Genomic DNA, 22,028 nt, shown 5'->3' on the forward strand with positions numbered 1-22,028 from the left:
CTTTTGTCATAGATGTCCGCGCACTCAAAGCTTGTCCAACGAGCCATAGTCAATTTGTGCTTCACGAACGCCCTCAAAAAGTCTTGCTACCACGTAGTGGGCGCCAGTTTTGAGCAGCAAATTGAACGTTTGTCAGCGACAGGATATCCCAAACACGTGCTGGTGTCTGTCGTGGAACGGATTTTAAGAGAAACGCGCCCCAGACGGCAATTGCCGGCCGCTGATGCTCCGTCCGGCAGGCGTCTCAAAGTAGGAGTTGTGCCCTACATGCATGGGATTTCTCACAACTTGAAGAAGATTGCCCAGAAGGCAAACGTGAAGCTGGTGTTCTCGGCTCCCAACAATCTCGGAAAGCTATGCAGGCTCACGGATCCAAATATCGTCCCGCCAGAGAAGTGCACTAAGCGGCACCGGAACAAGTTCGTTGAGTGTGCCGAAAGTGTGGTGTACTGCCTCCCTCTTTCGTGTGGGAGGCAGTACATTGGGCAAACCGGGCGATGCCTCAACGACCGGCTACGTGAACACCACAACAATGCAAAAAATGGCACCGGTGGTTCTTTTGGTGATCCACTGTCGAGATTGTGGCTGTATTCCTTCCTTTCATCTGTGTACGGTTGTTTCACGCGGCAGAACGCAGCTAATTTGCGAAGTGACAAAGGCAGAGGCGATTATCAAATTAGGTGATTTGTGCATTAGCTCACCATCACTGGCTCTCACCGATAAGGAGTTTGTGTTCTTAAGATCTTCTTACGCGTAACTAGTTATTTCACTCATTATTTTTTTTATGCATGCACGATTTTTTTCGCGTCGCGTCCATTCGCGCGCATGCGTGATGTATACTGTGGCATATATAAGCAGATGCAGTGGCACAATAAACCCAGTTGAAAGCTTGCGCTGTGTTTGTACTTGTCTTCAGTCCGTGTTTTCGTCGCGCAATTTCTTTGACGTCATGGGTCACCAAGTAGCCCGAAATGCTGCTCTCATGCATACATATTTCTTCAATTTGGTTTCTGTTCGAAATACTACCATAAGCGGTTCCTCCTGAATGTAATTGAGCGCAGCCATTGTGAGTACTAAAAGCAAACCTATGTTCATCTGGTTCTTGAAGAACTAGTAACGGCTGGTATAGGTCATTTATGCGCGTTGTCAGAGCTACGTGCAAGCTATGTCCAAGCCACTGGCTACACCTTACGCATATCACATGTAAGGCGTATCCAAGGGCGTCCGCAGAACTTTTTCCAGGGGGGTGCATCAGCAGAGGCTGGGGGAGGGGAGGGGGGCATACAGCATAGGTAGCTTTTGTTTCATTGCCGTGACATGACCGGCAAGATTCGTCCATAGCAGCATGTAACGTGCAAAGTTGGCTGGTAATCCTGAATGATATCTCACGCGGATATGCGGGACTGGAGTGTGCTAATCAAGCTGTGTAGCTTACTGCTACTGCAGAGAGAATTATTATCCAAAATTCCAAGGGGGGGCAGCTGCCCCCCTTGCACCCCCCTCCGGACGCCCATGGGGCGTATCTCTCTGTGAATCAGCTACTTCCATAAGCGACTGCGTTTCGCCCGCCGTACAGTCGGCGGCTGTGGCCTGCGTCCCATGTGTATTTCGGCCATCAGAACCAGGAGCGGCATCACGGAGCCCAGCAGCGCCGCCGACACGAGGGTGGCGTGCACGTCCTTCAGTCCCAACGGCTGGAAGCTCCTCTGGCGTTGCGCACAGCGTCCCCAATCGGGAAGCATGCGCTCCGTCCACAGACCCATCAGGCCGGACTCGCGAAGCCATCCAAGCCTGCAGACATGAAGAGAACGTATACGTAATTTACGTGTAGTCGGGACTGGCCAACTGAAACTCTAACACGGGTTTCGCACAGAATATAATTGCCAGAAAGAATGGACAACTTTATTTTACTTCCTACTTCATTTCCCGTGAAAGCGTAGTGACGTAATAGAGAGTTTTAGAATTGGGGACTCAGGGGTCTTGGGGACCCAAGAAACCTGCGAGCCGCAAAAGCGCATGCGCGGAACCCAAGCCAGTCTTGGGTTCTTACGTTCACGTTGACCCAAGACACAAAGATCGAAAATTAGCGTAGGTCCCCTAGGCGTCTTGTGTCGCAAGTGAGACGGCGCAGACACAGCGCGAGCCACGACGCCGTGCGGTTCGCGTCCTGCATATTATTAATTTCCCCACGCGTGGCACCCCATGCGTTTCGCCCAACGCCTCCTGTATTTGACCCAGGTCTCAAACTCTGCTGCTCCTCCGAACTCAAGAGCAGCCTACCCAACGCGGCTTGGGGACCCACTGTCTTGTGTCCCCAATGCTAACACTCGCTAATTTTCATAGTCAAGCCAGCTTTAGTGGCCAGCGTGGCATGCTTCTCATAATTTGTGATGCGGCCAGGGCATCACTTAACCGACAACGGTGGCAGCTAGTTTCTTCGTCTACTTTTAGTCACGCATGGCTAATCATATCTACACTCCTGCTAAAGCTACTAAGAATAATATTTGCGTTTTCATTGGCTTCATAGTACATGTTCGATTAATACTGTAATGACTAACACAAATCGGGTCCCTCAATTTCCATTCTTGTTGTTCAAAGAGCGTCACTGAGTGTCCCTTATTTGGCGTTGCCGTAACAATATGCGAAACTCGCCTCTGGTCCAGGGCGCGGCGCAAACGTGGGTCCAGCCGCGCGTTGACGTACAACCCGAAGGAGAGAGTGTTGATGGGTTCGCGGGCCACGTAAAACTGCGCCTGCGGATAGCGTCCGCAGCTGCGGCCGACCACGTAGCGGAAACTGGTGCGGTCGGACAGCACCACAGCTCTGCCGCTGGCCACCTGAGCCAGGTGGGCGGGCCGGTACAGTTCGTCGATGGACACTTGACCCGCGTGGCGCTCAACCATGCGCCACACGCTGCGCCACACGGCACGATCCGAGCTCTGCGTCACATTAGGACAGTGCGTGTACCCCACCACGACATCGAGAATCGGGCAGCCGATGGCCAACAAATAATTAGGGAACTTGTGACTGATGCTGTCTTTGTGTAAATACAAGGAATAACATGCATATTTTCAAGCCATCGTAATGAGTTCGGATAGTGGCTTCCTTGTAACCACGGGTTCGATCATCAAAAGTGTGACGATTGTCTGATGGTCACGCATATGCATTTTTACGTGATGATGTGCCCCTATTTATCTCGCATTTTCAAAAAATAAGATTTTTTTGTGTTGAGAGTCAACGCTTGTGTTATGTCTATTTGTTCCCCTGCTGTCTGCGTTTTCTTACGCCTTTGAAGTTCGACCATGTACCCGTACTAACTCGTACAAATGCTTGCTCTTATGAAAGGATTGAAGAGTTCAGTTGTTACTCTTGGAAGCTGCAATTAGCTCGCTAAAATCCATTACGTCAAGCTTTAGCGTGGCACTTGTACTGTTCCAAAGCGTGACCGAAAGAGACGTCCGAGGCGTTCGAAAACGCAGGGGAGGGGGGCAGGAGGGGCTTGAGGCCCTCCTGCCTCCTTTCTCCAACTTCAGCTCCCATCATCGTCATGAAGGACGATCCAATATCCACACCAACTGTGTGGTCGCTGCACAAAGGAACGTCATCAAATTAAACAGAGGGCAAAAGTGTCCGCGCCGCAACCCTTTGTGCATTTCTTCGTACCTACGCGACTGCTGTCTGTAAGCCGCGGACACGCACCTACATATTCGCTCAATTGTGGACGCGCATATATTTTTCACGTTTTATTATTCTAACAAATAAGGTTCCCAGAAAGTCAGGCTCCCGAGGGGAACCGTTTTTTATGTTGCTGAATTATTATTACACAAGTTCTTTCTTTGAACTGTTGAAATCATACTCAGTAGGAAAACAGCGTTTTCTGTTCTGCTAAAACATTTTTTAATATTGTTATATTTTGCTTCTAGGCCTAGCGCACTGCCGAAGAGCTCAATGAGATGTAAACTTGCGTGCTCCAGGGAAGGTTTCGTGATTGGCAGGGATAGCGCGAGCATTCTTCTCCTAGGAAGTGGTTTTGCTACGATGAAAGCTATCATAGAGGGGAGCACTGGCGCTTCCCTGTATTACCTTGTATGACCCCCCTGAATGACCTCGTTTCGTTGAACAGGAAGACATGGAGGGGAGGAATGGTCTTGAGGAGGAGGAACATGCTTGCTGCGCAACCTTCTAATGATTGTCAATCAACAACAAAAACTTGCTTTTAACACTTGCATTCAAAGCAGCAGTTAGAAGCTTATTCTATAACTCGACCTTTTGTCTCAGCAAAAAAAGAATGGTAAGAGAGGTCATCTGCTGGACGACGCTGTTGTGATTCGTTATTCTACTTTCCAGGTAAAAATAGCCATCAAGCACGAAGTTTTTCCTATTTATTCTTTACTGCATCGCCACGGCTGGAAAAATGTAAAGGGAAATACATAAAAAGGGAAAAAGTCTCATCAACCCGCTCGTAGGTCGATGCTGCGAAGGAAACCCATACGAATTTTGCAATAGGGATGCATCGCAGTCGACGAAAAAATTCTTCTTGTTCCGGGACTTTTCGTAAACCTCAAAAATTTGCTTTCTTAGCAATTCGTATGAATTTTTTGCAGCTTAGCCCGACAAACGGGTTGATAAGAATCGTTCTTAATCATGGACCTTACTGCAGCTAGCGGGCTTTCGAAGAACTGAATATCATGTTAATACATGCTAGCCTTAACGATAAGCACGTGAGTGGACTGTGAAAACTGTGACAGTGCGCAAATACAGGGAAAAAAAACAGTGCGCTCACGCTGAGCATGGCCACGAGGATGCTGTTCGTGAAGAGCAACGGCCGCACGTCAGGCCTTCGCGCCAAGTCATCGATGCTCTCGATGCGTGCACCCTCTGAGCGGATGGAGAGACAAGCCTTCATCTGGCCCGCCATTGCGTACGCCAACACCAACGCCGACAGCCACCACACCACGCGCAGTGACCGCACAGCGAGGTAACGCTGGCCACGCACGTCCTCGCCTCCACCTACGATATTGATACGGAAAGGCAGCGCTTGAACAGCGTATATTACAAATGTTGCCAGTTCGCAAGCGATGCCAAAAATAGGCGGAAATCCGCCTATTTTTCGTACATCGATTACAGTATCTACGGAATGCGAAATTTCAGAGAAAACTGCCTTGCCCTCCATACTTCTTTTTGTGAGAAAAGAGGTACGCGCATCGCACCAGACGCGGTATTTATTATTCATTTTGATCCAGCGAGCAGCCTCACCCACAAGTATATTATTGCGGAAAACTGAAGCACTTCGTTAAGCTCAATGTCAGCAAAGGCGACATGTGTTGCAGGCGCACACGATTGCTATCAAGGGTGGGCTAACGGCCCCATAAGGCTCGATCTCACTTCATCGGATCTCAGAACCTTAACGAAATTAATCCTACAATGTTGAAAGTACTTTCGAGAAAGTTCAACTTGACTTTCAGAACGACGCCAGTGTGGCCATCTTAACCTACTGTCAGTTATAGTTTTATGGTTGAGATTCAAGTCAAGTGCTAGGCTATGTATACGTAGATGTTAACATGTATGCTTATTTGTGCTTCATGTAAGCCATACGTTAGTGTGTTCTGTTACTCCTCTCGGGAGGCTCACATCTGTTATACGAGGCAGAAAGTCAATTCCCAAATACGAAAATAGGTTCAGTAGTATTTTTTGGCAGAGAAACATTCCATGTCACGAAGTGATTCACCCAGGAAGAGCAAATAGCCTTTTTAGTATATCGGCATATTTTTTTTCCGAATTTTTCCTAAGCAAGCTTTTGACGTCGCCCAATTTTAAACTCTGCGCGTGAATGCGACCTGAGCAGCTGTTATTACATAAGAGCTGTTATGTTCGAGGTTTGCCGTGTGTCGTAGGTAGAAAGTTATCGTCATCATGAACCGACACGCGCTCAATGACTGCCTAAGCATTCTGTGCAGATGGGAAGCTGAAACGCGCCCACCAGCTCTGCTGTGAGCCCGCTTCGTGCTACTGAGTGCAAGATGCGCTAATTTTTACTCAAAGTAATTCGAACCACCCACAACCTTATCTCTCGTAACACACTTAAGGACAACTTGACGTCGGGTTCTGTTTACGAAGTTCCCAACCGCGTGAGAGTGTTCCGGCTTCGTTCATCAGTGCCGTCTCAACTTCACGCTACAACTTTCTGCTTAACGACCCGACCGGCCCCATATGATTGCCCCTATAAGGTGAAAATATCATTTCTCAAAATGCAATCTTGCATACTTAAACGGTCCCACATTCGCCCTGCTCGTTGACAGGCTGAAGGAACTGCGAGACGCTCCATGCCGTAGCAGCAATCGCTATAATCGCACCTTCACATTTATTTCCCTTTCATTCTCGCTACTTCAGAACAAGGTGAAAAAGAATCATTAGTTCCTGTTTCACTAGCGCTACTGGGCGACAGCCACACATAAAATGTTATTGATAAGTTTTACATTTATTGATTCAAGGTTTGCTCGAGACAATCACTTTGCCTTAAGATGTCGCTGATTACTTGCTGATTACGATTGAAGCGATTAATGGTTAATCATTTGCTGAAATAACTGAAAGTACAATTCAGAGTACGTATTAGTACCGAGCTCACCTTGTTGCAAGAGGTTGCTCAGCAGACACAAGAAATGGTGAGCACTACGTCGCAGGAAGCCTTGAGCTTTTCGCTCGCTGTCGGCCGCCGCCACGAAGACGCAGCACACGACCAGGGACGCCATAATGCATAGCCACACCTGCGAACATATTTGCCACTTAGCTCTTAGAAATGCACAGAATTTGTGTGCTGACAGTTTCTTTAAGGACTTTGTCGGCATTCCCCCGCGCGTAACATCGAAGGACACAGCCACCAAAAACGAACAACTGTTCGCTACTTTTGCTCTGAAAGACTGAAAACCCACGAACACTTTTTGTCTCTATCCGTCGCGCCGTTTTCATAATAATGACTCCGTATTAACTAGCAAATCGTCAGTCCTACTTTCGCTCTCTTTCTGTGAAAGTCTCCTGGTCCAGAAGTTATTTGTCATGGAGCAACTTAATTTGCACGCTGAAGACACGTGGTGAGAGTGAACTTGGCACGTTTTCCTGTGCACTACAAGGTAAGATTGTTCTCTGTTGCACAGAGCAGCAATCACTCAGTGCGCTCATGATGATACGCGTGTCCGTGCAAGACACTCACGGCGACAAAGTTTCATTTCACCACAGTATTTAGCATATGATAATCTTGAGTTACAGAACTTCTATCGCCTTCACTCGGCCCAGCAGAACACCAAAGCTCTCTTCAAAGAAAAACAGCAAATAGCGAAAATGATATTTTTTTAATAGCCTCTCTAGTTGAAAGCACATAATTACTCAATAACGCCTGCCATTAGTGTGCGTAATGTAACATTTCCAGAGCCTTTCAAAAATCTCTAGATCAAATAAGAAGACGCCAAGTCTCTGAAAGAGATAGAAAACCCCTAGATTTAGGGATGAATTCCTAGGGTTGTCATCAGGGCTGGGCAGTATCGCGATACAAGAGTATCACGATAGTACCTTAGAGATACTTTTGAGTATCTGTATTTCAGTACCGAGATATCTTGAAAAATGGATTCGCATCTCAGTAGTGAAATACTTTTAAGATGTATCGATTATATCGCGATACTTTGTAGGACACTGGTATCTCTTTGCATTTTTTGTCGGAAATGAGCTCACCTGTTTCTTAGGGGGAAGGAAGACTTCTGCTAAGCCAAGGAGAGGCACGCCGCCGGTCGCCGTCACAGTGAGGGCGGCGAAGGGTGCGCCACACGCACAGAATGGACCACGTGGTAAAGAGCCCGACGCCATGAGGGCACAATCGCGGAGGCACTGTTGTCATGCTCTGCTGACGAAAATCGCGGTCTCTCAAGGCGTGTGACGCACCCCAAATTTTTTTCCGGCGGCAAGCCATTTGGCGAGTCTTCTGTTGAGGCCGAACGGACGTTGACTGAATGATAGCCTATTTGAGAATCTGCTATTGCTTAAGTCCAGTTAACGCAAGAACAATATCAGCAAAAGAGATCGTGTGTCGAGAATGAATGTATACTTTTTTCTTAATTCACTAGAGCTCGTTAGTGATTCGACCAATATGCTGGAATTGTACGTTTCAGTACGGTGGAACATTGATCACAATATCATCCTGCGCCTATGAATGTCTTTGTGCAGCATCAGCATTCCCTAAATAAAAAAGTATTCTAGCATTTGTATTCTTGTATCTACATTCCGGAATAATTTTTTTCGTGTTTTTGCAGAAGTATGTCCGAAATATCGCGTTACATCAAATACAAATGTATCTCAGTATCTTCATTTTAGGCTCCCAGCGCATGTATTTCGATATTTGTATTCAGGAATACTTTTGCTGATAATCCCTGCCCGTCCCTGGTTGTCATTACTGCGCGCAGCCCAACTCTGGCGAAACTCGTGCAGTGGTAATGACAAGCCTTCCACGTTGAAACATCTCAGAGATCTGCGTACCACCAACGGTAAATGGTGTATAGAAATAGCTCGCCGTTACTATGCTGGAGGAGCTATGTGGTGTGGCATGTAACCACTCTGACCGAGTAGTTAAAGAAGTTGCGCCGCGGAGCGATGAGTCGCAGGTTCTTCGAATCCCTGGTCGCGCGCTTCGGAAAGATTTTCTTCCGAACTATTTTCTTTGGGCGTCATATATATATATATATATATATATACGCGGAACGGCACGGCGGCGCCGACGGTGAAAAACCACCAAGAGTGTCCGTATAATTGCTATCCCAATCAAACGTCGTCCCGACAGGTGAGTAGCCCGTCCAGTGGCTCGGAAAGCTGGTACCCACTCATCTTTTGTATGGAAATTATAGAATGCGTTCTGAACTGAGTTATTTCTACAGCGACCCGTCTGCTCGACATTTAACTTGGCACAAGTTAAATGAAAAATGAGCCCCGAGTCACATGGCTGCTCCTAATTATATATTTGACTCGAAACACGAACCCTCTAGTTCGCTCTTTGTTCTCCCCCAGCGTAGTCCTCGTTCGTTCGTGCGCCAATTAACGATTTTATGCTGCCGCTTACCATCCTTTACGTCGGCACCTATATAATTATTATAATCATAATTAACATCATCATCGGGGTCACCATGAAGTCGACGGCGTAATCGCCGTTGTGTTCCCGTCCTACAATGAACTCTTGAGATATGTGAATTATTGCAGCTCTATGGAAGTGATTGGGTCCTCTAGGACTAGTGTCCCATATGGTGGTTACGTGCTCTAGTTTTTAGTCGACAATTTACTTATAGATTAGGAATCTATGAGTCGGTGCAGGTGTGCGAGTGGTGGATGACTGCAATATCAAGGCTGAGTGACAAGTGGGCACTTTTTGTGATTTCATCAGCAGATGTTGCGTACACCGTGTCAAATTAATACTTTTGCCAATGAAGCGCTTATGCGCCTCGCCCCCTTTATATCTGCGTTCTTGTTCTGCCATTGTGTCGTAGCCGACACTGGTATTGTTGTTTAATTGTCGTCGACCTAGTCATTCATGACTGGCACACGATGTCGTAACATCGTGAAACGAAATTGAACACTCGCCAAGAAGCAAAAAAAAATTAAATGAGCTAAGCAAACAACGTTTCGGAACCTGTACGGGCTCCTTGGTCACAATAAATGTAAACGCAGTGGCTCTTGTTGACACAGTGGTAAAAAAAAAATATTTAATGTCGTCACAGCTTTGTAATTTTCGACCTTGTTAAGTTTCGTGAATCGATTCGAAAGCGTTATGAACATAAAAGAATAAATGATCTTTTACAGGTCTGCTGTTCACAGTGAGGTGACGATGAGGCACGATAGTCATGACAAAATTCTTACGCTAGAACCGCTTGTAAGAGTAGATACCAGCCAACCGTGATGTTGCGAATATTTCCGTTCCCACAAGCACTCGGCATTTCTATCTGCGGTTGTCGTTTGTTACCTTTTATGGCTGTGCCGTGGTACAAAAAATGTAAGAAACAAGATTCTCGCACGAGGGCCAAACTGAAGTCGAATGTTCTGGATGAATTTATTAGCTGTATAACAGATAAATTCGCTGAGTCATAGATGTAGCACACGTATAAAACAGGGCTTGATGCACTCCATCAGTGATCTGTTGCCATTTTTAGCACACATGTGGTACTGAATATCTCGAGAAATGACATAGAGAGAATGAGGATAAAAGAAAGGCAGGGAGGTTAACCAGGGCTGAGCCCGGTAGGCTACCCTGCACTGGGGAAGGGGTAAGGAAAGTTAGAGAGGGGAGGAGAGAAATGTCGCTGTTGCAGTCGACGTAACAGCAGTTCCGCGCTTGAGATCACAGACGCTGAGTCAGTCTCGTGGCTCAAATTAGAGGAGCGCATTCGTTGCTTTATGCAACTTGTATGCTCCATCCCATGCGCCCAAAATATTGTCGACGGTGAAGCCAGGGTGGTGCTTCTAGTGTCCTCAAACAGTGTACTTATGAAGGCTTTCAAGAACTGGAGTGATGGCATCCAGCAGTCGCAACACGCTTCGAGCTATCGATGTCTGCATCTGGCTCAGCAACACACGAATAGCACTGACTAGAGTACGGACCGTGCCGACGACTTGTCTATCTTCGTCCGTCAATTTATGAGGTACAGACGAAGTGCCCCTTACTGTCGAAGTCGGTTGTCGCTCATTAGGTGTATGTAGCTGAGGAAGTTCATGCCAAGCGTCAACTGCATTGCTGGTAGAAACGTCTTTCTCCTTAGACCCGACAGCGTTTGGCCTGAGTGGCAGAGGTGGAGGTGGTTTTGGACGTGGTTCATGGGGCAACGAGGGTTTGGAAGCTTTGGTGCACCGAGAAAAAAAAGAACATATTGCCAATAAGGTGATTAGCCGACTGCGAAGAGCGCCTGTGAAGAAACAGCCTTCGTGAAACGAGTCCCTGTAGGCCCTTTAAAAGAATCCGAAAATCTCAATTGTAACTCGGTTGTTCAAAGCAATCTCTCGATACATCCACGCAATAGGCGCGCGACATACTCACGGTCGTGTCGAATGCCCGTAGAAATCCGAAAGATCCCGCGGCGCCGCTGTCCGTCGGCACGGCTGCCAGGATGGTGATTTCGTCCGAGTAGACGGGCGCCGTGTATCTCGCCGCCCGATTTCGCTCGTTCGACGGAACCATCATGGCCATGGCCACGTCGGCCTCCTGCACTCACGCCAATACGCCGCCCGTTGCGAGACCACTCACGAGATGTTAGTCATATCGTGCGCAGAAGGGGGCAGGAGGGACGACCCCCCCCCTAATTAGTGGAGGGGAACGGCAAGTCTGCCCCAACCTTTACTTAGTCGAAACTGTTCCGTCATTCTTTAAGGTGCGAGTTCACCAAGGTGGCAATATGGGCACGTTGGCAGTCCGTTTTTAGAAACGGCATAAGCGTTGTGTGTGCGTGCGTGTGCCTTCTTTGTGTCGCTGTTTCTAGTGTGCTTTCTTAAATACAAAGTGCGATGTTATGGCCATGCAAGTTTCTAATGATAATGACGGCCGAGGACCCCTGATGATGAATTCCAAGAGCTTTTTACTTCCCATTGTTACCACCGGAAAGCCGGGAACCGAAAGCAGGCCCATGTGGGAAGGACGTCATCTTCGTTTTAATTTTTCGTCCGCTGGAGGCTTTTCTTTCAAACTCGAAAAGCAGGGGGCGGGTGGGGGGAGGGGGGCTGCGGTAAGACTTCGCCTCCTCTCCCTAAAGCGGAACCTTGCGCACGCCTATGTTTACAGTGAACGCGTCAAAAGAAACGGCATGTCATTATATTTTCATAATTCCATATGAAAGCCTTCGAACTCCATTCGAGCTTGTGGAAGCCGTACACCTTGGTCGGCCACAAGAAGGCGCACAAAGCTCTGGTCGTTGAAATAATCATTTTAGGCGTAGTGACAGTCAGCTGCAATAGTGGCCAATTGGGACGCTGTCCTTCGCTCCCGCTTTCACATTACTCTATCGTCTGTCAACCTCCTCATCTTATGTCCCCCTGTTTATATAACCTGCCTGCCTTTTATCTGTCCCCTGTTTGTGTTTCTCTCTGACCATTCTTGCTTTGTGTGAAATCTCAGGGACTATAAAGTTAAAAATCGTGTGGTTGGTCTACCTACCGATAACAATCTTTCACCAAATTTCAGCTTTCACCGACGCAGATTAAGTATATATGTATATCTATAGATATGAAGAAACAAGCGAGATGTAATGTGTGAAGCGTTCATGCTATTGCTATTTTTGTGAACTAGCATTAATAAACAATTTGCCGCATGAAGCGGCAAATGATGCGTGTCATCAGAAAATTGAATTACCTAAAGGAAGCTCTAAAAAACTGTGAAAATAGGCGTATATCTAATCGGTGAGAAACTGAATTGCAAAAGTTCGCCTGGCACCGAATGATATTGATCCGCATATCGCATGAAGTGGACCAGCATAGCTCGACGCCACTCGAACTGCAGCTAAGGCACTTTTGTTCAGCAGCGTTGTAGCGGCTAGTAGCTGAGCACCGAAATAGTTCTTTTTCCAATAGTCCTGGAAGTTAAAAAAATCGGCAGATACCACGCAGTGTTGGAATCGATGTAATGCGAAGCAGCCAACAAAGAGCTGCATACATCGTCTTGTTTGTCATTGAGGCTAATGAAGATATTCATGTCGTGTCATCTAGTTCGCCGTATATCGCGAGATTGTCATATATGCATGCGTGTACAATCTAGTACATGCCATGCTAATGAAACATATATTCTGCTACATATGTAGGATGTGTGACCTGCTATTTATGTTCCGCACTCCTGTCATGCCATACCAATTTAGGTATATAACAAAATTGCCGCGAGTGCGCCATGAGCGTGGCGTCTAAATCATACCTACATGACATGCTTGTCATGATTTTCATGTTAACTCCTGTTATTTACATTCGTGACACAGTCACGTCGCGCGATACCAATTTTGGTGTTTATCAAGCTAGCGAAACGGCCGCCAGCGCACCATGAGCGTGGCACGTAAGTCATGATGTACATGACACGTGTGTCATGATTTTCGTGTTAACTCCTGTTATTTAGGTTCGCGATACAGTCATGTCGCGAGATACCAATTTTGGTGTATATCAAGCTAGCGAAACGGCCGCCAGCGGACCATGAGCATGGCGCGTAAGTCATACTGTGCATGACATGTGTGTCATGATTTTCATGTTAACTCCTGTTATTTACATTCGTGACACAGTCACGTCGCGCGATACCAATTTTGGTGTATATCAAGCTAGCGAAACGGCCGCCAGCGCACCATGAGCGTGGCACGTAAGTCATGATGTACATGACACGTGTGTCATGATTTTCGTGTTAACTCCTGTTATTCAGGTTCGCGATACAGTCACGTCGCGAGATACCAATTTTGGTGTATATCAAGCTAGCGAAACGGCCGCCAGCGGACCATGAGCTTGGCACGTAAGTTATACTGTGCATGACATGCGTGTCATGATTTTCATGTTAACTCCTGTTATTTACATTCGTGACACAGTCACGTCGCGCGATACCAATTTTGGTGTTTATCAAGCTAGCCAAACGGCCGCCAGCGCACCATGAGCGTGGCACGTAAGTCATGCTGCAAATGACATGCGTGTCATAATTTTCATGTTAGGACCTGTCACTTATGTTCGTCATACACTCTTGTCACGCCATACCAATTTTGGTATATAGCAAACTAACAAAACGGCCGCCAGCGCACCATGAGCGTGGCCTATAAGTCATGCTGTGCATGACATGCTTGTCATGATTTTCATGTTACCACCTGTTCTTTGTGTTCGTCACACAGTCACGTCGCGCGATACAAATTTTGGTGTAAATCAAGCTAGCGAAACGGTCGCCAGCGCACCATGAGCGTGACACGTAAGTCATGATGTACATGACATGCGTGTCATGATTTTCATGTTACCACCTGTTATTTGTGTTCGTCACACAGTCACGTCGCGCGATACCAGTTTTGGTGTATATCAAGCTAGCGAAACGGCCGCCAGCGCACCATGAGCGTGGCACGTAAGTCATGCTGTACATGACATGCGTGTTATGATTTTCATGTTAGGATCTGTCACTTATGTTTGTCATACACTCTTGTCACGCCATACCAATTTTGGTATATAGCAAACTAACGAAACGGCCGCAAGAGCACGAAAACTGCGGCATGTAAATCATGTCGTTGATGACATGGATATCATGATTTTCATGTTATGACCTGTCATTTATGCTCGTCATAAAGTCATGTTTTTCCATACCCATTTTGGTGTAAATCCTAATAACAAAACGGCCAGGAGAGCACAAAGTCGTAGGCGGATAGATAGATAGATAGATAGATAGATAGATAGATAGATAGATAGATAGATAGATAGATAGATAGATAGATAGATAGATAGATAGATAGATAGATAGATAGATAGATAGATAGATAGATAGATAGATAGATAGATAGATAGATAGATAGATAGATAGATACGCTCAAAGTCGCAGAAGTTCGCTAAGAAATGCTTCGCATTTAAAAGACACGTTTGAATGAAAGAATATGGGGCAAGTGCGGTGTCTTCCTCACTCACATCACGTTGGAGCCGGCCGATGAGACCCGTGGCTGTGCCGTTGGGAAACACGTAGCCTAGTGCTCGGTCGGCCGCCAACTCTAGGCTGTAGCTGTTCAGAAAACGCACGGACAGCGTAATGAGTTTCTCGTACATAAGCACCAGGATCTCGGTATAACTCCACGAATCGTGCATACATTGCAGCTCGGACTATATTTGGAAACGTAGAACACATTGCTGAATAGAACTGAAAGGTGAGACAGCAGATGTTTATTGATGTTGAAATCGTAGCGCGCACAATAAGCACATACGCGTTCAAGTAGTCAAACAAACGAGGGACCCGCAACTGCCTATTTTTGGAAAAGTCAGAACATATACATCTCTTTAGTGAGGTATATCGCGAGTTCAGCGCTCGCTTGTACACTAGCCTGCGTCTGCATGCTGCGATTTCAACATGTGGAACGGGTGTCAACACACACTGTTGCGAGCACTCTTTCGCCTGCCCTCATGACCATCTCAGTTATTTCGTAGTACTGCGAACGCGTGTAATACATTTACAGACTGAAAGTTACACACTGTACGTCAAGTAGGATTCGTTCTTCGTGTAGAGATGATTGTATGGTTGCGTTGTCAAAATGTTCAAAATAACGAACGCGAAAGGAACAAGCAAGGCGCTTTTGTCAAGCGCGCCTGTACAGTTCGCGTGCTTTCCGCGATGCCACTTCGCTCATGTGTTTTTCCACAGACGCGGTTTGAAAGAATGATCAGGTTTAACGAGAGCGCATGCTGCAGGTTCATCTTCGATATCGATTTCTAATAAGCAACACTCACTTGAAACGCAGGGACAGTGACAGAGCGTCCAGTACTTCACCCAGTAATCCGGCTAGGTGATCGCCGGACTCGCTCTTCACGACCACCATGTGCGGCTTGTACTGCGAACGACCGCAACAACATGGCGGCTGCTCGTTACCTACTGAGGCGTTGGCACAGAGCTGAAAGACTGGCGTATATGGACTTTGACACTTCCTTGCAAGAAAAATTCACTACAGATGGCACGTTTGGAGTACGTCAAAATGCAATCATGAAGTGTAGTGTATTCAGCTCAAGGGCCAGTTATGACGACAGAGCGCCGTGACGTTCGTCATGAATGGTAATGTGCTGTCCTTCAATGGGGAAGTAAAATGCGGATGGAGCACGTGACATGGCTCTATATTGGCCTAAAGATAGTCGCTATAATATGAAGTAAAATACATGACAAATTATATAATGTCCGTGAGCAATGAATGCTACGGTCATAAAAGTTAGTCATCAGAAATTATTTACGAAATGTATAGTTTGATGACAGCATCACTCGTGCTCGAGCAGTGCTTTTGAGCACAAGGGATGCGAGGCATGTGCTTCATCGAGCGACTGCATTGCAGCTATACATCCTCACAGGAGAGGCTGGGCTACAAATAGTGTGACATACAAAACACATGTCACGCACGTGCACATGCATGCACGAATAGCCTGAAATGATGGGAAGTACATGCACGAGCGTCTCACAAGTTCCTGTGAGCATTTTTTTCACCGCCTGTCAGCATCCCTAACATCCCATCGACGAAATCCCAACTAGTTCAAATATCCACTCATTGCAACGAAAAATTTTAACGAACCTACCGGGAAAGTTACTACGCGCATCACGGCACCACTTGCCATGTTGAGCACTGACAGAAGGGACTCTGCGTTCAGCGAGACGCTTTCGTGGGAATATATTCTCGTGATCTCTTTCAGCCTGGTATGCAGGCTGTTATAAATCATGGTTGCTTTCTCCCTCTCTTCAGTTGTAAGCATCGAAAAACGAGAGAGTATCGAGCGAGGCAAAGGCCAATATTGAAAGTAAACGTTCATCGTCCAGTTCGCTGTCAAAAGTAAATATTTGGTGCGAAAACCGACACCCTTGCAAACGACGTCGAAAGGGAGAACAAACAAAATGTTGAAATGAAAGAGAGTAGTAATGGTACCAATGACCTTCGTTTTTTTTTATTTTCAGCAAATGCTTCCTTATTTCACCATGCCGAAAGCTGAGATAGCAATCACTAAGTTAATTTATGGTCAAGTTTCAGTGATACCCCGTCTAGAACATCTATTGCAGGTGATGCCATGCGTGCAAAGATAAGTTCAGGCTGCGCACGTGAGTGTAATTTTTGCAAAGTGGAACAGTAGTTGCGGAAACAAAAAAAATGGTATGCATTCCGTATCGGGCTTCCAGAGAAATAGCAAACTTTAACACGGCAACTGTGATCTGTGAAGCATATATGAATAATGAGCGTTCTTCAATGTCCCGTCCTCGCCGTGCTCCGCTGCAGCACTATTATGTGTGTACAAGAAGAGTGCCCTACGTCTGAGCACGGTAAGGTCGTGATGTATGTATGTATGTATGTGTGTATGTATGTATGTATGTATGTATGTATGTATGTATGTATGTATGTATGTATGTATGTATGTATGTATGTATGTATGTATGTATGTATGTATGTATGTATGTATGTATGTATGTATGTATGTATGTATGTATGTATGTATGTATGTAATCTTAGATGATTTCGCCACGTAAATTGGCCTGTTAATTCTAGCATAATGCTCATGTTCTCAATCCTTCAAAGGAATCCAGAGTAAAGGCAGGAGCCGATGGATAGAAACACAATGCACTACAGAGGTTGAATGAACAGCGATGCTTGTCTCAGACAGGCCGGCCGACGTTTCGAAAGCCTGACGTATTGAAACGCCAGCCAGCCTGTCTGAGGCACCTACTGCTGTTTATTCAACCTCTATAGTACACTCCGTTAAGAGTACCAATTGTTTACCTAAGCACAGAGACCAATAGGCCAAACATGTCGATTCCACCACGTCCGTGTTTGCATCCCTGAAAAGTAGGGGTGTGCGAATATCAAATTTTTCGAATACGAATCGAATACGAATATCCACCTTCAAATATCGAATCGAATATCGAATATCAAAGGAAAAATGCCTCCACAGTAACAATATTTTATTTAACTTGTAGCTATTTAAAAAAAAAACATCAACAGCCTGACTAGCAACAAAACATACACTGCTATCTCCAGAACACAATGTCCAGGCTAGCACAATGCACATCACAACGCAAGCAAATATCACGGCACATGAAAGTAATGACTAGATGTTATCATGAAGAAATACGAGTTGCTCCACATGATCAGGCAGCAGGCGCTCCCTTCTAACAGAGACAACCAGGCCGCGGCGGCTGCATTTTCGATGGAGGCGAAAATGTTTGAGGCCCGTGTACTTAGATTTAGGTGCACGTTAAAGAACCCCAGGCGGTCAAAATTTCCGGAGCCCTCCACTACGGCGTCTCTCATAATCATATCTTGGTTTTGGGACGTTAAACCCCAGATATTATTATTAACAGAGACAACCACCCCCCCACCCCCCCGCCACTGAAAAGGCACTCTCGCTTGGAACAGAAGTGGCTGGTATAGGGAGGTACATGGGGCAAAGCTTTGCCAGACTGGGGTATCTGAAGGTCCTACAGTCCGCCGCCAGTCACATGGGTCACTGTCTTTCTTCAGAAGTGGTACCGCATAGTGAACGAGTGGTAGTGCGGCACGTTACGACGGCATAATATTGAAAATGTACGGTTACATGATCGCCAACAGCGCTGCACGTCGGAGATGCACCAGCAATAAATCATACGTATTGGGGCGCTCGTCGCAGGCAGATATCGTGCCTCCGTGTACTTACGATGTGTATCGCTCCTCTCGGCAACGTTTTTAGCTATACGAACGCAGCAGAAATGTGGAAGACGAGTTATTTTATGCATGATAATCGAATCGCATATTCGAATTTTTTGAATATTCGAAACTATTCGAATACACGATTTTCGAATCGAATACGAATATTTCGAATGTAATATTCGACGAATATTCGAAACTTTCGAATATTCGCACACCCCTACTGAAAAGCCATTCGACCAGTTTCTCATTATTATACCGAATGGTTGATGGAGAGGCGTATATGAGCGGGATTAGTTTCGCTGTTGCTCTACTTCCCGAGAGAAACGAATTCAGGATTATCCAGTGCGTGACTGTGCAAAGTGCGTTGCGGAAAATATGTTCCATATTTTTCAGGAGGAGGAGGAGGAGGAAGGAAATGAAGGAAAGGCAGGGAGGTTAACCAGACGCGCGTCCGGTTTGCTACCCTACGCTGGGGGGAAGGGATGAAGGGATTAAAAGAAAGAAAGAAGAGGGAAGAAGGCACTGTCAGGGTACATATGCACCTGTCCATTGAATGCCTACAAGCGGTCGTTTAAGCCGGTCGATCTTAAAAACAGCAGTAATGCTCGCGTCGCTTTGCTGGCCTGCGATGCGTAGGGCCACGATCCGAGGATCTTCTCTTCGGAAAACGGTCTGTCGTCTAACTTGTTCAGCGCATCGCGCAGAACGTTTCGTTCGTTCACAAAACGTCCACAGAAACACAGTAGATGTTCTATCGTTTCGTTGCTATTGCACGAGTCACATTTTGAGGTGTCTGCCATTCCTATGCGAAAAGAGTACGCCTTCGTGAAAGCTACTCCTAACCACAGGCGGCACAGTAAAGTTGCATCACGGCGGGAGAGGTGCGATGGAACTTGGAGCTTCCTCGATGGGTCTAGTTCATGCAGGCGACGGTTCCAGACACTGGGGTCACTCAACCAAGTTTGCGTCATGGTGTCAGCGAACGAGCGTAGACCCTTTGCAGCGTCTGTCCTCGACAAGGGTATTGGGGTTGTCTGGGCATCCTCGTGAGCGGACCGAGCAGCATCATCAGCGAGGTTGTTACCCACAATACCACAATGTCCCGGCAGCCATTGGAACACAACGTCATGTCCCTTCGATAAAGCTTGGTGAAGAGCTTCTCTCATTTCGTTCACTAACTGCTCGTGCACCCTTCGTCGTAATGCTGATTGCAGACTCTGAAGGGATGCCTTAGAGTCGCAAAAGACGGCCCACTTTTGAGGCTGGGCTTCCGCGATATAAAGGATAGCAGCACGTAAGGCGGCAAGCTCCGCTGCTGTTGATGTCGTCCCGTGTGACACCCTGAACTTGACAGTCACTTGGTAGGCCGGAATAACAACAGCACCTGTGGAGCTGTCGGCTAAGACTGATCCATCGGTATAAATGTGTGTCCTTTGGCCATACTCCTCGTTGAGAAGCTTCCAGAAGCGTTTAGGGGTCTTTTTTTTCGTCGTAAGTCTTATCAGATCAATCCCAAAAGAGCAAGTGTTCATTTTCTTTTTTTTACGTATTGTACACCACATTATTCCACTAGAAGAAGTAACATTTAAATGCGATTGCAGTGGCCCTACACAGGTGACCTCAATCATCCAATGAAACTAAGACGCACGCCCTTTACAGCTAGCTGTACTCAAGTTAGTTCATGGCACTTCGGGATTTTGAAATGACATGCGAAAAGCTGATGCGCACTTCGGTCTAACCAAAGACGATGGCGATTGCTTACTACTATATACCGCATCAGGCTTGGCAGTAATGAAACTACGTTAAGGAAAGCACAGTAATTAAACCAATTTTTGCTGTAATGAGTAATGTATCGAATTACTTCAAGCAAATGTTGCTGCAAGTAATTTAAAGTAAATTACCCACTACTTTTCCAATTGCTTTTGATTAAAATCTAGCATGTCCGCTTCCACTGTGTCATAAGAATTGGACCAATAAAAGTGAAAAATAACAAACACAAGTTAACCTGAGTGCCGAACCTCAAGCGTTGGAAGTTGAACAAAGATCTCTAAGATTCCAATGCACATGTGCTGTACATAAAGTGTACATGAATTAGCGCATGAATGATGAACTTCTGTTTAAATAATTGCAAGGTAACTTCAAGGTGACTTCGTTACGTCAAAAGTAATAGTAATGTAATGTCATTACTTCTGGCCAGGTGCAACTTGTAAAGTAGTTTAATTACATGATAAAAATTAGAAAAGTAATTAATAATGTAATATAATTGTTTTATTAGTAATATTGCCATCTCTGTACTTGAAACAGTAAATAAATCATCCAGTAAAGGAGAATGTGAAGGTTGCTGCTGATGAATGCGCGCAAGGAAAATGAACACCCTTACGGCACCCTTACTTTTCCTTAAAATTTCGAAACCGGTATCTTTTGTGTATAACGCCCTAACTGCACCTTTTCACTTTGGGGGTGCTACGAAGCTGATTTTAACGGGAAAACACTCAGAATTTTAATAGTGCTCGGGCACTTCAACTTTTCAAGCAAGCTCTGCGCACTGCTTTCCCAGCATTTTGAGGAAGCTAGTCTTTTGACAATGGCGTATGGTCACAACTTAGTGTACCGTTTTCATCCTTGTGCTTCGTATTCATGGTGTCCACGCCACTGAAGTGCACAGACAACGTTTTCCATTAACCTCTTAATCTATACTTATCACTTCTACCCCAAGCTTCTTCTTTAGCTATCCTCTCGGTGTTGTTTTTTTAAAGATCAGCAGGCACGCACCGCCGAATGATAATGCGTCAGCCAATCGTAGTCCTTCATAAGCATGTTCTTTCGAATGCGAAATAGCGAGCGGTTTGAAAATAATGGAGAAATCGTCTTGCACTGTTTTGTGCAGTATCGATTGGTGTAAGCATTCATAAGTGCTTGCGGGTCCGTCTCTGGCCAAAAACAATAAGAATGAGGACGCCTGATTTGCTAGGCATCACCAGTTAGCACGCCTCTGTTGTAGAGTGCGACGATCCGGCTAACTTTCTCTCTCTCCTTGCCTGTCTTTCCCATCCGACGGAGCTGGATTCGCTTAAATAGCTTTAAAATGAGCTACAGTATTTTAAAAACAAGCTAGAGAACGCAACCTTAGCCCATCACAGCCACGAGAACGGCACCACGGACTCCGAGCACCCTACTGGTACAAGTACATCGGCGGAATGGCTGACTGCATCCAGCGGCCGTGCCCCGTGTATACTGGCACAGCGAATGAAGAGGAACGACTGAGGGGCCAGTCAAGAAAAGAAAAGCGAAGCGACCAGGGGTTAACACTTCCTACTCGGGATCAGGAGGTGCTAGGTTTCTATCCCACCGAGTTACATCGCGATATTCTTCGACGCACCACAAGTTACCCTTTAAACGCCAGTGTAGTCCACGTGCCTGGTAAGCCCACGATGTACTACACACAGCTGCTACACCTACAAAAACACGTCGATCCACCTTGCAACGCTTGGCTCAAAGCCATATAATGCAGCATAGAAGTACTCGCTGACTGCTTCGCATGGAACCGATTCCCACAACGCGTGGGATTTGCCGAATATTTTTGAGCGCTTCGTAATGGGCATTCGAATTATATCACCGGACACCGGCATCACTGCCAGACATCGAAATAATTAAAAACACCACATC

The 22,028-nt window shown here is 46.2% G+C and overlaps 1 protein-coding gene across 1 annotated transcript; it reads right to left on the reverse strand.

Annotated features, from left to right (window-relative positions):
• Positions 1-1,538: 1,538 nt before the first annotated feature.
• LOC119381399 (probable glutamate receptor) lies at positions 1,539-15,530 on the reverse strand. The gene is made up of 7 exons (XM_037649240.2): positions 15,442-15,530; positions 14,632-14,722; positions 11,060-11,224; positions 6,626-6,764; positions 4,784-5,010; positions 2,653-2,939; positions 1,539-1,791 (listed from the first exon to the last, which is right to left on the reverse strand). The coding sequence occupies exons 1-7, from the start codon at positions 15,528-15,530 to the stop codon at positions 1,539-1,541; spliced, it is 1,251 nt and encodes a 416-aa protein (XP_037505168.2).
• Positions 15,531-22,028: the final 6,498 nt, after the last annotated feature.

This window comes from Rhipicephalus sanguineus, chromosome 2 (assembly GCF_013339695.2).
Source record: "Rhipicephalus sanguineus isolate Rsan-2018 chromosome 2, BIME_Rsan_1.4, whole genome shotgun sequence".
NCBI lineage: Eukaryota > Metazoa > Arthropoda > Arachnida > Ixodida > Ixodidae > Rhipicephalus > Rhipicephalus sanguineus.

What these genes read in the sequence shown, in the direction of transcription:
- LOC119381399 (XM_037649240.2), bottom strand. Translation starts at nt 15,530, where the DNA reads ATGGTGGTCGTGAAGAGCGAGTCCGGCGATCACCTAGCCGGATTACTG. An exon ending in TCACTGTCCCTGCGTTTCAA is followed by an intron (nt 14,723 to 15,441) that starts GTGAGTGTTGCT and finishes TTTTCTGAACAG; the next exon opens with CTACAGCCTAGAGTTGGCGG. An exon ending in CGCCGCGCCCTGGACCAGAG is followed by an intron (nt 1,792 to 2,652) that starts GCGAGTTTCGCA and finishes TCATGTCTGCAG; the next exon opens with GCTTGGATGGCTTCGCGAGT.